Source organism: Oryzias latipes, chromosome 2 (assembly GCF_053564925.1).
Source record: "Oryzias latipes strain Hd-rR chromosome 2, Olatipes_Hd-rR_3.1".
Taxonomy (NCBI): Eukaryota; Metazoa; Chordata; class Actinopteri; order Beloniformes; family Adrianichthyidae; genus Oryzias; species Oryzias latipes.
The window spans coordinates 35964193-35981145 of NC_136238.1; the positions used below are offsets into that span (position 1 = coordinate 35964193).

At 40.9% G+C, this 16953-nt stretch overlaps 2 protein-coding genes across 3 annotated transcripts in view; both read right to left on the minus strand.

The window, feature by feature from the left end:
• LOC144986910 (uncharacterized) overlaps positions 1-16953 on the minus strand; it is an 85645-nt gene that overhangs the window by 19400 nt on the left and 49292 nt on the right. The gene's annotated exons all lie outside the window — the stretch shown is intronic.
• On the minus strand, positions 7360-16204 carry LOC144987463 (uncharacterized). Of its 2 annotated transcripts, XM_078936920.1 has the most exons (4): positions 15860-16201; positions 15513-15761; positions 13735-14001; positions 7360-8964 (listed from the first exon to the last, which is right to left on the minus strand). In XM_078936920.1, exons 2-4 carry the CDS (start codon positions 15682-15684, stop codon positions 7778-7780), a joined length of 1626 nt encoding a protein of 541 aa, XP_078793046.1. In that variant the 5' UTR covers positions 15685-15761; positions 15860-16201; the 3' UTR covers positions 7360-7777. The 2 variants fall into 2 exon arrangements, 1 of the variants encoding a protein (XP_078793046.1); XR_013651363.1 differs by lacking the exon at positions 13735-14001 and having other exon boundaries at positions 8334-8964; positions 15513-16204.

Genomic DNA, 16953 nt, shown 5'->3' on the forward strand with positions numbered 1-16953 from the left:
AGTACGGACCACAAGACTTTATTTTACACTTGTCCGCTCGGGCCACTAAAATATCTAACGGGTAATATATTTTTCACCTTTTTCAATAAAGTATATTTTACGAAAACGTGTATCAGGGGTGGTCATTACGTCTATCGCGATCGACCGGTCGATCTTCAAGGACATGAGTGTAGATCGCGGGCCAGAAAAGATAAAAAATAAATAAATAAAAAGTACTTCTTAAAAATCCACCACCCAATCAAAATCCTCACTGACAACGGACAACCGGAGTGTTTAATGAAGCCCCCCCCATGTGTCTCCTCCTGCTATCGACTCTGCAGTTCTCGCCCGATAAATACAAGCGCATTAAGGAAGCTGTTTTTTACATGCCACGAGCTTCGTACGGAGCCAGCAGCGCTTTGGAAATGTCATGATGCTCCCTCCATTGCACGGTTTACAGAGCATGACAAATGATAGTCGCTGCTTTCTGTCTTTGTAATAAAACGCCTAATCTGTTAATACAAAAGTATCTTTGTGTAATCTTACTGTGCAGTTCTTAATCATCAGTATATAAACAACAATGTTCAAAGAAACAAGTAACTAATAAACATAACTAAGAAACATTTACTAATAGTATTTAATTAATATATATATTTATATATATATTACAGGTAGATCTTCAAGACATTATCGATTCAAAAGTAGCTCACACGGCAAAAAAGTGTGAGCACCCCTGCACTAAGCTTTAAGCTGAAATTCAAAGAATCAAAGGCAACTCCAAAACCTGAATCTCAGACTCAAATGCAGTATAATGTCAAAGTACTTAATTTTGTTTTTCTTTACAACACTGTAAGCAGTAAGTATTTCTAGTCAAAAGCTAAATGATCTCAGTAATTTAATTTTTCATTTATTTAATTTAATTAAGTAACTAAAGTAACTAAAAAGTAAATGTAACTTTGCAACTTTAAACAAGTAACTGCAAATTTGAACAGCATAACAGTAATTAAGGATCTAAAAAGTAAATGTAACTTTGCAACAGTAACAAAAAGCAGAACCTCAAGGCAGTCAGATCAAAAAAGTAAATAAAATGCAGGGCTCGACATAGCCATTTGTCCGCTGGCCCGGTCCTGTTTTTCGAGCAGTGCGGACCACAAGACTTTACTTTACACTTGTCCGCTCGGGCCACTAAAATATTTAACGTTTTATATATTCTTCACCTTTTTCAATAAAGTAAATTTTGCGAAAACGTGTAGATTTACCTCGTCTTCATAATTTAGTTTTTCTGCTAGTCCTGTGTTCAGACTTCAAGGGTTTCTATGGGAAACCTTTGATCACTTCTCCTTCTCTCCCGCCTGCGCGCGCTCGGCTTTCACTGCCGAGCACCACGCGGCACGCGCTCACTACTTTTTTTTTCCAAACTTTATTGAATGTAACAATTCAATACAAAACAATGTTAAACAGTAACAACGAAGGCACAAGCCAGTGGGTTATTATTACATTTGATTATAAATCCGACACCGTCACTGAAGAGAGACTGAAGCATGTCAGAGATGTGGAAGACATGGCAGGAATAGATAGGAATATGTTGGATGGAGTAGTGGGTATAATTAGTAGTATGGACAGCAAGATATTTAATGAATGCATTGAAGATGAAACTGTATGCACTAAGCTTTAAGCTGAATGTCAAAGAATTAAAGGCAACTCCAAATACCTGAATCTCAGACTCAAATGCAGTAGAATGTTAAACTACCTAATTTTGTTTTTCTTTACAACACTGTAAGCAGTAAGTATTTCTAGTTAGCTGAATGATCTCAGTTAGACCTGCACAATATGAAGAAAACTCGCGATATGCGATATCAGAGATTAAAATTGCGATAACGATATAATTTGCGGTATATAAACAAACAGCAAAATAACCAGATAACCATTCCCAGTTTAAAGATTATACTCCAAATGACCCACGTTGACATAGGTTACAAACATCTAACATAACAGGGCTCCATCTGATTGGTCAACAATGTGAAGGCGTCCATCCGATTGGTCAAATGCATTAAGGGATTTATTTGATTCGTTAAATGGTTCAAGCTGCCATTAGATTGTTTTAACACATTTAAGGTTTATGATTTATTGCGATATTTGCCGTTAGAAGCACCATGAAAACTTCTGAACTAGTGTTACCTACTACACTGCAGTGCTCTCTTCAAAACATCTGAAACAGACTAGAGCAGATTTAAGTTGATATGGTCTATTTTCAGTCATTGAAAAGTGTAGAAATAAGTGATGTCACCAGAATGCACCAAATTGCACCATATTAAAAGTTTCCGGGGGGGCATGCCCCCGGACCCCCCTAAAGTTGCAAGCACCTGCGGAGCGGCGGGTCCCGCTATGCGCGGTGTCGGGCCAGTAACTTTCAGGCAGGGCCAGTAAGTTTCAAAAACTACTGGCCCTGTGGGCCAGTGCAAATTTCTGGGCTATGTCAACCCCTGATCAGGGGTTAAAGTCCGAGAATATACTGGAGGTTAGAGTCCTCCAAGACATTGGATTAAAGCAGGGGTGTCCACAGTATTTTTGGTGAGGGCCAAATACAGAAAAATGGACAAAGGTCCGGGCCGCACACAAGAAGTGACATATTGACACATGATTACTGTGCAGGGCTCCAGACTGCGACCAATTGGTCGCATTTTGCTACCAAAATTAGAGAGTGTGCGACTAAATTTTACATCCAGTCGCACATGTGCTACCATTAAATTTGCCTACCCCACCCTCCGTATTTTTAATACATTTAACGTAGAAGGGGCACGTCAATGATCAATGAAATAATCAATGAGACGCGAGCCCACACGCACGCAGGCAGACACACACACTCGAGCACATACTCATGAAACGTGAGCACACACTCGCGTGATGCCTGGGGGGGGGGGGGGGGGGGTGCGTCTGAGCTATGAGTAAGCGAACTATTGATTCATTCTTCCGACCTGCGGCAAGTGTGCCATAGTCTACAAGGTCTTGTATGTTTTGTAATGTATGTAGCCTTTTTTTAACCAATTGGTATTTTAAATTATTTTGATTGATCACTGAACTATAAAAACCATCAGGACACATGTCCCATAATGCATTGTTTTGTAGTCACCAGGGCAGCTTTCAGTCAGTGCAGTACTAAATTTCCAGCTGTGTTCGCTCAGGTTGGGGTCTTGCTCCCACCCCTTTCTCGTGATATTATTTTTTTGATTGACAGGTGATGTTGGAGCAAAAACAAAAATATACGTCACACACCAGGGGCCTGTTTCAGAAAGGAGGTTCAACCAACTCTGAGGTTGAACTTGAACTCTGAGTTGGTCAATTGAGAGATTAACAACTCTGAGTTTTCTGTTTCAGAGAAGCTGATCCGAGTTAGGTCAATCAACTCTGAGTGGACTGATTCGGAGTTAAGCATGCGCACCGCGACTATAAGAAGCCATTATCAATGGTGCGCAGATATCACGAGTCACCATGGCAACCGTGAAAAAAAGAGGTCTACGTATTTTTCGCCAGCTGAACTTGACGTGCTGCTGCAGAGTTACAGTGAATATGAGCACATATACCAGAAGAAAAGCAACACCGCTGCATCTGCAAAACAGAGACAGTTAGCGTGGGAAAACATAGCTGTTCAAGTTAATGCGTAAGTTTGCATTTAAATCATTGTTATAAAATATTGACTGTAATAACTTTTTAAATAGCGTAAGTTGTGAAATAAAAAATGGCGATATTTAGGTGTACTTTTGAAGTGTTATTCCTGGTGTAATTGCATGAAATGCTGCATAGTGTACAGAACCAATCTGGAGGGGAAATGCATTTAACGTCAGTAATGTTTAGAGGACTTTTTAGTTAACCTTCCCCTCTTGCAAACATTGGTCAGTTTAATATTAATACATGCAATTGTGTTTTTAAAAGTGAACTTTTGTCTACTGTTGAACCTTTCGCTTCGCGAGGACTTCTTTCCGACCGTGGTCAGAAGCGCAGGGGAGATTTCCTTCAGGGCCGAAGGGAATTCTCCTTCGGGGTTCACTTCCCGTTGGAAACCCTCAACCTCCAGAGCGGATTAAGAATGACTCCAAAACAGTTATTCTGGGAATGACACCTTCTCTTTATTTAACTAAGTGCTCCGTCCTCCGAACACACAATATATACCACGCACACACCTCCGCTCCGTGCTCACCCCCCCCCCCCCCATCTGCACCTGCACTCGCCCCTCCCCTTGTCTCTCGTGGCTCGCACCCCGCTCAGCACACACACGCTGCAACACTACCCTTGTATTGATCAAGTGGTATAGGTTTATATGGGATTAAGAAAGTAAGCAGTGCTAGCAAATTGTGTTTCCAAAAAGTAATTGTTACATTAATCTAATTCAATGTCCCTGATTTCATTTTCATGTAGATGCTATCCTGCAGGAATTAAAAGAACATGGCAGCAGCTAAAAATGAAGTATAAAAACATAATTCAATTAGGTCAAATTTGAGAATGTCATGGATGTAGGCTTTGTTGACAATATTTGACATATGAAACATCTACATAGCAATACATATCTAATGTTGTTTTCATTTTGTATATGTAATTGACTGCAACGAAAAACGGTAACGCTCAAACAAAAACGTATGGGGAAATGACAAAAAATCGAGTCTTCTCAAAATCCTCGTACGAGGTAAATATAATTCTCTACGAATTAATGCAGCCTCCTCGTCTATTGGGTCCTCCAAAAAAGGACAAGCCATTCTTGTCACTTAGACCGTCTCTGTGTGACGGAAATTTGGGCAATGAAGGTTAAAGCGAAACATACCGCTTCGTCTTTAAAAAGGGGAGGGGACCGGCAGAAACTTTGAGTTTGGAGAATAAAACCTGCTCCCGACCAGGTTAGGTTCACAGCATAAGTAACCATGGACACTGACTCCGAGTAAAAGTTACCTCTCTTTCAGAAACGGGTTTGACTTACTCTGCTTTCTCTGGTTTAACAAACCTCCCATTCTGAAACAGAAAACCCAGGGTTTCCCTGATTTCAGGGTTAATGCACTCAGAGTTTACACTTAACCTCCTTTCTGAAACAGGCCCCTGGTGATCTGTGCAGCGTTGAGTCCACCTGGGTAATCTCAAACACACAACATACATTTCCATCTGTTTTCTTTACTTATTTGTACTGTCATGACAGCGATGCTTTTGTCAGTTTACCTTCTTGTTGCATCTTCAAAAGTGCAGATTAAAATGTGACACTGAATTTGAAACGGCACATTGTAATTTCTGCATCTATTATTAAAGTATTTATTAGTAATACAGTGGAAATTTGTAGATTTGGTTAGCATGTTGATTTACGGTATGCGCCCCTAATTTTCTGGTTGTGCCCCTAAAATTTTCAGTTGGGGGCCACTGTGCTCCTAGTGAAGAAAGTTAGTCTGGAGCTCTGCTGTGTATTTCTAACTCACCTATAATGTGAAGAACATTGCTCTGAGTGGAGCAGTGATGCTGATCTGTGCCACATAAAACAAGTGCACATCAAAATGAAACATTCACTCAGACAATGAAACCTCATTCCAACCAGGCAGTTCAGAATGGAGTTTATTGAGCAGCTGAAGCCAGCAGATCTTTACATAAGTAGCTGTTAGTGTGGTTGACTGGCAGAGTGCACAATTTTGTAGATTATAAAGGGTCGAAGTCCTGTTTTCTCAGAAAAGTAGACCAAAAAAAAGGGCTTATGGGTGACCAACGAGGACTATTTTAACATTAAACGCACACAATTTAAAAAGCTTTATTTTACAATTACACTCTGTGACAAAATATGCAGCTATGAACAAAAAAAAAATCCAAAAACAAAACAACAAGTTCTTTTTTACATAAAGGAAATACTTTTTCCCAGTTCAGAATGTTATTATTAAAATTCTCCGTCCTCCGAACACAATATATCGTCCCCCCACACCTCCCCTCCGTGCTCACACACCCATCTCCACCTGCAGCGCTCCTCCCCCTCTCTCTCGTGGCACGCCCGCTCAGCACACACCCACTCTGCAACACACCTTTCTGTGACCGACTCCAACTAGTGTTGAAACTGAGAAGTGCAACAGAGTTGAGCTCAAGCGCCATGTGCGGCCCATATTCAATTATATTTTCAAAATTTGCTGCGGGCCAATAAAAACAGATTGATTTGTGATTACATGAAATCTTTCCACCTTTATCCACATTTGTCATGATAGGGAGAACACGTCAATGTAATTGCCCACCCCTTGTCTAGTGGGTCTAGATTAGGGTTGTGCCGATGGACGATATCATCATCCATCGTGATGGGTGACTGACATCCCGATGGAAAGACCACCATCTTGATGCCACGCCCCCGCCACGTTACGAGTCGACCCCATAAGCCGCGGTTACATGTACAAAATATCTTGATGGGATCAATGGTCGGATTAGAATCCATCCGGGTACATGGGCCCAGAAAAATGTTTTCAGAATATAAAAACGTTCACTAAAGTCACACTTTCCGTCAGAATAAATCATTCGCACACGCGCAGTAGGGTTTGAAGGATATAGATTCCGCCAAGCGGCTTTTTTTTTTTCAAACTTCATTGAATGTAACAATTCAATACAAAATGATTATAAACAGCGGAACCCGAGCGGCTATATACATTGACATGTCAGCTCGGTAAAATACGAGATGATCTTCTAAACGTGCTTTTAATAATTTTACGGTTCTTATGAAACACCTGTTCGCTCATCATTTGAATTTTAATCCGTGTGGTCAGTGCTTTTTCTGAACGAAGCCAGGATTAGCAGTATGCTAACAGGGGCTAACAACATTAGCTTTGGGTGGCGCTGCAACATGTGTGAATAACATCAGCCTTTATTTTAGTCGGGACACGACTGGAAACACAAATCCACGTGATTGTTTGAATGTTTTCTAAGGACTGAGCGACATTTCTGCTTTGAAGCTTAAACCGCTGTGTGTGCTGACGATCCGAGCTGTGCTCAGACACACACTTTTAGACCCGGTTCTGAGTTCCGTAGCTAGTACCCCTAGAGCTGCGGGACGGATCGCAGTCCTAAATCTCCCACACATACCGCTCATTATACCTTATAATGAGCGGTATGTGTGTTATACTCATTGTACCCCCCCCCCTTCCAATCAAACACAAGGCTGGAAGTCCGCGCTCCGCCGGCCCACTTTACTAATTAAGTGCGGGAGCGGACTACTTCTTTTCTGTTTTGTTTGTTACTTTTTTTGTTAAAGTCACTTCCCTTAGTTTATACTGGATCATCACGGATTAGTCATTAGTTGGGAAATAAAATTAAAAAAAAATAAAATAACGAATAGCAGTTATATAAGAACGAAAAATGTAAAAATACCCCCCCCCCCCCCCCCCCCCCGACGATGTCATCGTCCATCCCGATGGTTGACAGCAAACATTGTCAACGGCAAATTTAAGGGACATCGCCCAACCCTGGTCTAAATGACCCAACCCCCAATGTTAAAATGCCTAGGATAGTTTTAGGATAGGATCGTTTTCCGAAGTTTAAAGTTTTTAATAAATCCTTTGCTAAAATGTTTTTCTCTCGTGTGAGTTTTCATGTGTTTTTTAAGATGAGATGGTTCACTAAAACTTTTTTTAACATTCTTTACAAGAAAAGGGCTTTTCTCCTGTGTGAGTTTTCATGTTTGTTTTGAGACTAGATATATCACTAAAACGTTTAGCACATTCTATACAAGAAAAAGGATTTTCTCCTGTGTGAGTACTTATGTGTGTTTTGAGACTAGATATATCACTAAAACGTTTAGCACATTCTATACAAGAAAAGGGCTTTCCTCCTGTGTGAGTACTCGCGTGTGTTGGGAAATCTGATAATTGACTAAAACTTTGATCACATTCTTTACGAGAAAAGGCTTTTCTCCTGTGTGAGTTCTCATGTGTGTTTTGAGACTAGATATATCCCTAAAACATTTAGCACATTCTATACAAGAAAAAGGATTTCCTCCTGTGTGAGTACTTATGTGTGTTTTGAGACTAGATATATCACTAAAACGTTTAGCACATTCTATACAAGAAAAAGGCTTTCCTCCTGTGTGAGTACTCATGTGTTTTTGGAAATCTGATAATTGACTAAAACTTTCATCACATTCTTTACATGAAAATTGCTTCTCTCCTGTTTGAAATCTTACATTAAAAGGTTTGTTAGCCATTCTTGAGTTTTCGCCAGACTCGAAAGAGGAAAGTATTCTCTGTTTTGAAGACTCTTTGCGTTTCTTAACCAAATCACCCTTTCTACTACCATGAGAGTCACACTCTCTTTCTGACATGTGAGAAGTGTACACACATTGGAGACAACTTTTTTTCTTCCTCTTCCTCTGATCTCTGTTCTGTCGGTCTTTCTCTGCATCTGTAGTTGATGTTGATTCTGTCTCTTCAGCTATAGTTGATGTTGATTCTTCATGTTGGTTTCCTTCTTCATCCTGACTATCAGTTACATTAAAGCTCTGCTGATTGTTTTGATCTGCTTCACTCTTCTCATCTTCCTCATAAGTAGGAATCTCCATCAAGGTATCAGTCTCCTGCTTCAGATCAAGCTGATCTTCATCCTGACTGATGCAGAGTTCCCCTGGTTCTTCTTTAATCTGTGGAGGTTCTGGTTCCTCTTGAATCTGTGGTGGTTCTGGCTCCTCCTGTTCCTCTTGGTTCTGTAGAGGTTCTGGTTCCTCCTGTTCCACTCTGAAGTTCCTCTGTTGGTTGTTTAGATCTGCTTCACTGTTTTCATCTTCCTCATAAGTAGGAATCTCCATCACGGTATCAGTTTCCTGCTTCAGATCAAGCTGACTGTTGTAGAACCCTTCTTGCTCCTCTTTGATCGGTGATGGTTCTGGTTCCTCCAGTTCCTCTTTATAATGCGGACGGTCCGCTTTTTCTAGTTCAACTCCATAGTTCCTTTGTCGGTTGCAGAGATCTTCATTTTCAGTCACCCAATGCTGGGGGAGGACTGCAGAAACACAAAAAGAGACCCTTTTTATGTTTTGAGGACTTTGTGTGTTGTTAATAAATTCTATTAACTCATTCTGTGATCTGCTTCACACTCAACAGTAGTCGCGGTTACGTGTGCAAAATATTTTGATCGAATCCATGTTCGGATTAAAATTCAACCGTGTACATGTGCCCAGAAAAACTTTTTCCGTTTAGAATAAACATTCACATGGGCCACACTTTCAGTCGGAATAAATTATTCGCACATACACAGTAGTGTTAAAAATATATTGGAAACAGAAATGAGTCCCGCTAAACACGCCAAACTGCCACACAGTACATTACTGGCAGCTTGGTAATATACAAGATAATCTTCTAAACGTGCTTTTATAATTGATATGGTTATTACGAGGCACCTGTTTGCTCATCATTTTATTCTTAATCCATGTGGTCAGTACTTTTTATGTGGTGGAACGGAGCCGGAAGAAGCCAGGGTTAGAATTGGGCTAACACGTTCTAACAACATTAGCCTTGTTTGATAAACCTAAAATCCATGCGGGAAATGCAGCAATCCACATCATGGCTTCACTTAAATATGTGGGAATAACATCAGCCTGGGGAGACGACTTGAAACACAAATCCACGTGATTTTTTGAATGGTTTCTAAAGACTGAGCGGCATTTCTGCTTTGAAAAGCTCACAGACTGCCCCAAAGCCCCTGTGTGAGCTGGCGTTACGAGCTCTGCCAGGACACCAGTTCACACACTGCCCCAAAGCATGGTTCTGGCAGCTCAGGCACCACAAAAACATAGATTTATCTGTAAACCAACAACTACACAAACTAGTCTTCCATCTTCATTTGGAATTAAACTTCCAAGCAACTCAACTCGTGCAAATGCAATTACGCGCGCGGTGTATTCATAGCCGCGGACATGCAACCTTATCCGGTGGTGGAAAACTCCGGTTTTCAGGCATTTTAATTAGCGTGCGCTACGAAATCCTAAGTAGAACGCATCTCTCAGCTACGGTGATTCCCTCCATGGACCCACACTACCTTAAAAAAAGAATGTTTACAATGTTTAATTTTATTTGTATGCTTGTTTTGATATTTCCCAGATTACTTAGTATTGGTGGTAAAGAATTGATGTATTATGCTATAGAGTCCCTGACAAAAGTCTTGTTGCTTATTCATTTTGTAGAAACAAAAGCATATAACCTCATTTTTAATGAATCCATTGGTTTTAGAAATGTCTCATATGAAAGCTAAAACCCTCCCAAATGATGTTCAAAATACTAAAATAAAATTGCTTCACTGAAGAAAGATTGATTATTTAATTAACACAGGTCACATTTTGGCAAGACAAAAGTTTTGTCGCCTACAGAGTAATGTGAAAATTTAATAAATAATTTACTTCAAAAACAAAAATATGTTGCATAACATCAGTGAATTAAGTAGTGCTACTGTGAGATCCATATTAAATATCTTGTATGACTTCCATGAGCTTGAAGGACAGCATCCATGCGGTTTGACAATGATTCATACAATTTATGGATGAAGTCATCAGGAATAGCAAAGAAAGCAGTCTTCCATGCCTCCCAGAGTTCATCAAGATTCTTTGGTTTCGTCTTCCATGCTTCCTCTTTCATTCTACACCAGACATGCTCAATGATGTTCATGTATGGTGACTGGGCTGGCCAGTCCTGGAGCACCTTGATCTTTATTCGCCTTGAGGAACTTTGATGTAGAGATGGAAGTATGCGATGGAGCACCATCCTGCTGCAGAATTTGACCCCTTTTATGGTTGGGAATGTAAGAGGTAGCTAATACTTCTTGATATTTTAGGCTATTGATATTGCCTTCCACCCTGCAAATGTTTGGCACACCCCCATACTGGATGTAACCCCAGACCATGATTTTTCTGCCACCAAACTTAACTCTTTTCTGGGTGAATCTTGGGTCCATGCCAAATGTGACCTTTCTGTGTTCATGAAATGATCAATCTTTCTTCAGTGAAGCAATTTTATTTTAGTATATTAAACATAATTCGTGAGGGATTTAGCTTTCATATGAGACATTTCTAAAACCAATGGATTCATTAAAAGTGAGGTTATACGCTTTTGTTTCTACAAAATGGATGAGTGACAAGACTTTTGTCAGGGACTGTATTAAGATCTTTTTCTTCACCACAATGTCACAGATTTCAATAAAAATACCTCAAAATCCGGCTTTTCACAGCAACTATTAGGTTAGATTAAAAATAGATTCATTAAATTACTTAATAACAGGTAATGATTGATTAATCACACAATGAATTAATCTCATGACAGTTTTGATATCACTGTCATAATTCATTTTTTTGGAAATATTTTAAAGCAACATTTTATAAATGATTGTCTTAACAGCCAGAAAAACTGAAATATAAAGTATTTTGTTAAACAGTGAAGTGGAACTTTGTGGTTCTTGTTGGGTTTTGGTCTGGAAGAAACTGGATCAAATGGTTCTTTTAGTGTTAAAGGTTCCAAACTCTTGATCTCCACTGAAGCTATGAGTATGAAATGTCATTCAACAGACAAACCATCAACAAAATGATCCTGATGATGCTGAGGTTCTTATGGAAGTGAAGCAAATCTCAGCAGAGATGCAGTTTTTCTAAACTGAAATCACTGACATTAAACAGCCTGAACATTCATGGAGCTGAACTGGACACAGAAAAACCTCCCTGTTGTGATTCCACCCACCAATGAGGAGCAGTTTGATGAAGATGAAGCTGCACTGGAGTAGGGCTGAAACGATTCCTCGAGTTACTCGATTACAAAAATTCCTCGAGGCAAAAACTCTGCCTCGAAGCCTCATTAAATTCCTATGACGCGCACTATACGCGCGGCGCAGGGATTTGATTGTGTCACACGGACCGTTTATTCACACGGACCTTTTGAATTTTGTTGGCACGATGGCGGAGAATGTATCTATAAATAAACGGCAGAAATTGTCAAAAGTGTGGGATCTTAATAAAGAAGAGAACAAAGTGCAGTGTTTCTACTGCAAAATTGAGCTGGCATACACAACAGCACATTTCCATGATTCAGCATCTGAACGAAGACATCTGCGTGACCGCTGGAACCGACGCCTTAGGCGCGGGACCCGCGCGTGCCATCGGCAGCGAGCGAGTGGCGGCGTCAGCCGCTCCGCGCCCCCTCCGCGGCGACCAGCATGGGCCGCCTCGGCGGGCGGAGAGAGCCCCTAGCTGCGGTATTCAGGCGACCGGGCCTGATTTGAACACTAATTTTTTCAAAGGAAACGCTTCGGACCCCGCGGGACACTCAGCTAACGAGCGGGTCGTCCAATGATCGAAGGGTTGGCGGTTCGATCCCCGCTCCCACCAGCCAAAACGTTGTTGTGTCCTTGGGCAAGACACTTCACCCTCCTTGCCTCCAGTGTTGCTCCACTGGTGTGTGGATGTGTATGAATGATCCCGGTGATGGTCAGAGGGGCCGTAGGCGAGAACTGGCAGCCGCGCCTCTGTCAGTCTGCCCCAGGGCAGCTGTGGCTACAACAGTAGCTTACCATCACCAAGTATAAATGAGGAGTGAATGAATAATGGACAGAATGTAAGCGCTTTGGGTGTCTTGAAAAGCGCAGATAAATCCAATCCATTATTATTATTAAGAGCATCGAGGGGGCGCCGAGAGGCAGGGGCTGGGACAGGCGGTGGCTCGCCTTTCGGCGGACTGCGAGGCTTCTTTAAGCATTGCAAAAATAACAAAAGCATTATTTTTACACGAAATATAAACAATGATAAAAATATGTTTTTCTGATTCTTTTATTTTTAATGGCCTTCCACTTTGGTGTTGTACCACCCCTTTCAAAGTCTTCTGTCCCCCCCCCCATACAAAATGTTCTAGCTCCGCCATTTCTCAAGACCAACTTAAAAACACCAAAAGTAACATTTGCATCAGAGCGGATCTTTAAAATCAAATGCTTGTTCATTTTACAACCACATCATTTTTGTTATGCATTATTTGTTTTGGTCGTTCAAAACACACACAAATCATTTTATCCGAGTACTCGATTAATCGATCGATTAAGTGCTAGATTAATCGATTACAAAAAGAATCGATAGCTGTTCAAAACACACACAAATCATTTTATCCGAGTACTCGATTAATCGATCGATTAAGTGCTGGATTAATCGATTACAAAAAGAATCGATAGCTGCAGCCCTACATCTGGAGGAAGAATCAGTCCAGAAAAGATTGAGAACAATTCTGACACTAAGCAGTTTTTCACTGATGTGTTCAGGTTTGAATCTTTTCTGTCTGCAGATCCATGAGCAGGACCCTGTCTTTGGGTTTTAGCTTGAAATGTAGTTTTGGAAATAGAATCTGTCTGAATGTCTGGAATTGGAGACATGGAGACATCAAAGAGGTTTAGATGGATTTTGGGTTTGACAGAGAAATCTGCTGAAAAGAACTGAACTACAAACTTAGAACCACAGACGACAAAACAGATTGTACTTTTTTATCTGCTAACAATTTTCTCTTTGATCTGTTAAGGTTTCCTGTTTGTCGTTAGCTGAAGGGACTAACTAAGATCATGTGATTTGAAGAATGTTGTCGGCTGCACTGACCAACAATGTCTTCTGTCTTTTCAACTGGAAGGGACAGAAGAGACTCTTCCAGGACACGCTGTTGATGGACTGCATGTTTGGAGAGTTTGAAGCTCAAGATAGAACCGTTGTTGAAGTGAACATACCGATAGTGTGGAGATGAAGATCAGAGTCACACTGACCTGCTGACATGTGAGAGCTGTCCACACTTTGGACATGACTTCTGTCCCTCCTCTTCCTCTGATCTCTGTTCTGTGGGTCCGTCTCTTCATCTGTAGTTGATGTTGATTCTTCATGTTGGTTTCCTTCTTCATCCTGACTATCAGTTACATTAAAACTCTGCAGCTTCTCTTTGGTCTGTGGAGGTTCTGGTTCCTCCTGTTCCACTCTGAAGTTCCTCTGCTGGTTGCAGAGATCTTTCTCTTCAGTCATCCAATGCTGGGGGAGAACTGCAGGGACACAAACACAACAAGGAGCGTTTTATTTGTTTCCAGGACTTTTGGTTTTTTTCAAGCAGCAATTAACTCTGTGATCATTGGAGAAAATATCTGAGGAGTCTGGAGGACAAGGAGAGACTAATGGAAACAATAAATATAGATGCCATTAGAGCTGTGACGGTGTCGAATTTTTCATCACCGCGGTGATGAACCACCAGGGGGCGCGGTGTCGCGGTTAACACCCATGAAGAACGCGGGGCAGGAGGCTCCGCCTTTGTTTATACAGACACGTAACGTTACGCTGCAAAAAATAGTTCACAAACCAAACATGTAGTGATTTTCATGGAAATCTAACAGTGCGCGTTCATGTTTTGTGTTACGGATTGAAGGAGGACAGTAACCCCCCCCCCAACACAAAATCCTCCGGTGGGCTGCCGTGTCGCGCACTTAGGAACGCACGCAGCTTGTAATAGAAATAAATACAATGGAAATTAATAATTAGAAAGCAGTAAATTTGTCGTATTTCCTCACGAGACGGAAACTTCTGTTGTAGAATAAGGGTGTGTCCTTCTGAAAGCGCGCGCCTGTTTGTGTAAAGGGAGCCACGTGCCACGTGCAGCGCGAAGGCAGACAGGCACGGTCCTGCCTTTAAAAAGGAAAAGGGGAGGGGTCGTGGGCACAGGCAGCGTGCCATCATGGCGTGCCTTTAGGTGACTCAGCTCATTCTAATAACGTCATTCTTTAATAAATATTGAAGACATTTTATGACCTCTCTTTATTTTACATATAAATGTATTTTTTACATCTGCCTGTGGTTTAGGTTTAGTTGGTGACAGTTTTTGTCATAAAGACAGCAGGTAAAGCAGGAAAACAGCTGCACTTAATGAGATCATAAATAAACTATAGATCATTTGTTAATGAATGTTTGAGGCTTTTGGAGGATTTTTACTGTTGGTGTTGCAAAAAAGAATTGGGAAAATGTCAAACATTTTGAAGTAATCCCACTGATGAGTTCTTTGATTTAGTTTTTTATGTTTTATAAAACCTAAAAGTGATCATATTGCCAGGCTTTGTTTGTTTTGCAGCCTGTTAATATTTGTATAATTTTGACAGAATATATTCTTATGGAGAACAAAATGTTATATTATTTAAGGTTTAACTTGATTTATTCTGGATTAATATTCCTGTTTTTATTCATTTTCAGTTCAGTTTTAGTGTTTTCAGCAAATGTATATCTTTTTCGGCCTGAAACCTAAATAAGCATGTTTTGGATTTAGGCCCCTTGTGCAACTAAGTTTGACATCCCTGTAATAAGAGTATATGAATTTATATATTTTCTGTAAAATGGACAAATAAAGATAGAGAACACAAAAGGAAGTCATCAAATTTGTGTGTGCGCGGGGAAGGTAACTCGCCCGGGAGTAAGTTAGTGTAGAACCACCACTGAGTGACAGACGGGTCCCCAAAAAGAAAAGCATGAATCCCAAAGGTCTTCTCTGTCTCTTTTGATGAAGGTGACATACCTATGTTGTGTAGCTGCAGCTGTGGTTTCCAGATGACATCCAGCAGTCTGCGCTGACGACAGAGCTCCTGCTCGTACTGGACGATGGTTCCTTCACAGAGTCTGCAGATTTCTTCAGCAGCAGCAGCTAGTCGCTCGCTGATCAACTCTCTCAGAGACTGAAGGGAAGACATGGTTCCTGCTCCGATCTTCAGCTCCAACTCCCACAAACACCGCCGTCCTCTTCACTGCAGCTCCGATCGATCATCTGCTAGTCTCACAATCACAGCAATCCACGTTGTCTTTCCGTTCAACACTTCTTCATTCATTTACGACACTTTGGAAAATGCTGAGAGTTCCCACACGAACCACGTATCGTCCTTTCTGTCCAAAAACCTCACAAACGTCCCAACAAAACACCACCGTCCTCTCAACACAAGCTAACGATGCTAGCCTGCTAACAAGCTAACGCTGCTAGCGCCTCGTGCTGTTCTTCTTCTTTGTTTGGCTAACAGCGTCATGGTGCTTTAGCGCCACCAGCTGGTCTGGAGTGTTGTCTGTCGCTCACAGTCGATGGCGGGGGAAAATTGCTTTTTTTTTAACTTTACTGGCAAATAAAACAGAAAGTGGCAGTTTTCATTAACAAAATTATGCTGTGACTATCAGAAAAGGAGCAACCTAAATGGAGAAGGGGGAACGGGACGTGACTTCCGGTTCCGGCTATTGATGTTAGTCGCCAATTTGTCGTCTGCAGCCAAGGTCTTCTTATTTAACCGACAGAGAGCATCCGTTTATAATGACTGCACTGGAAAATCTTGGTTTTGGTACTAAATTTAGAAAACCTGATCTATGGTCTATATCAGAATATCAATAGCTGTGTTATCCTTCCTAATGGCACCACCCCAAGTTTCAAAGTTGATGTAGGAATCCCTCAAGGTTGTCCCATCTCTCCATATCTGTTCTTATTAGCCACTGAAATGTTAGCCATTTATATTAAGAATTGTAGTGAAATCAAAAAGTTAAATGTCTTGGGCACAGAAATCATTATTAGCCAGCTAGCAGACGACACAACACTATTTTTAAAAGATGAGTATCAAATTAAAGCAGCTATTGAAAAAGTCAAACACTTTTCCAAAGCATCAGGGTTAAACTTAAACTTAAAGAAATGTGAACTGTTGGCTATTCATGACACACCCTTAAAAGAAATCAATCATATCCCCATTAAATCAGAAATTAAATACTTGGGCATCTATATCAACAAAGACCAAAAAATAAGCCAATCAAGGAATGTGGGTGAAAAACTTGATGAATGTAAGACGAGGTTGAATATGTGGCTCCAAAGAGATATATCGCTGCTGGGTCGGATCTATCTGACAAAGATGGAGGGTTTGTCTAGATGTATTTATCCCTCTTACTCTAATGCCATCCCAAACAAAATGATAAAATCCATCAACCAAATGACG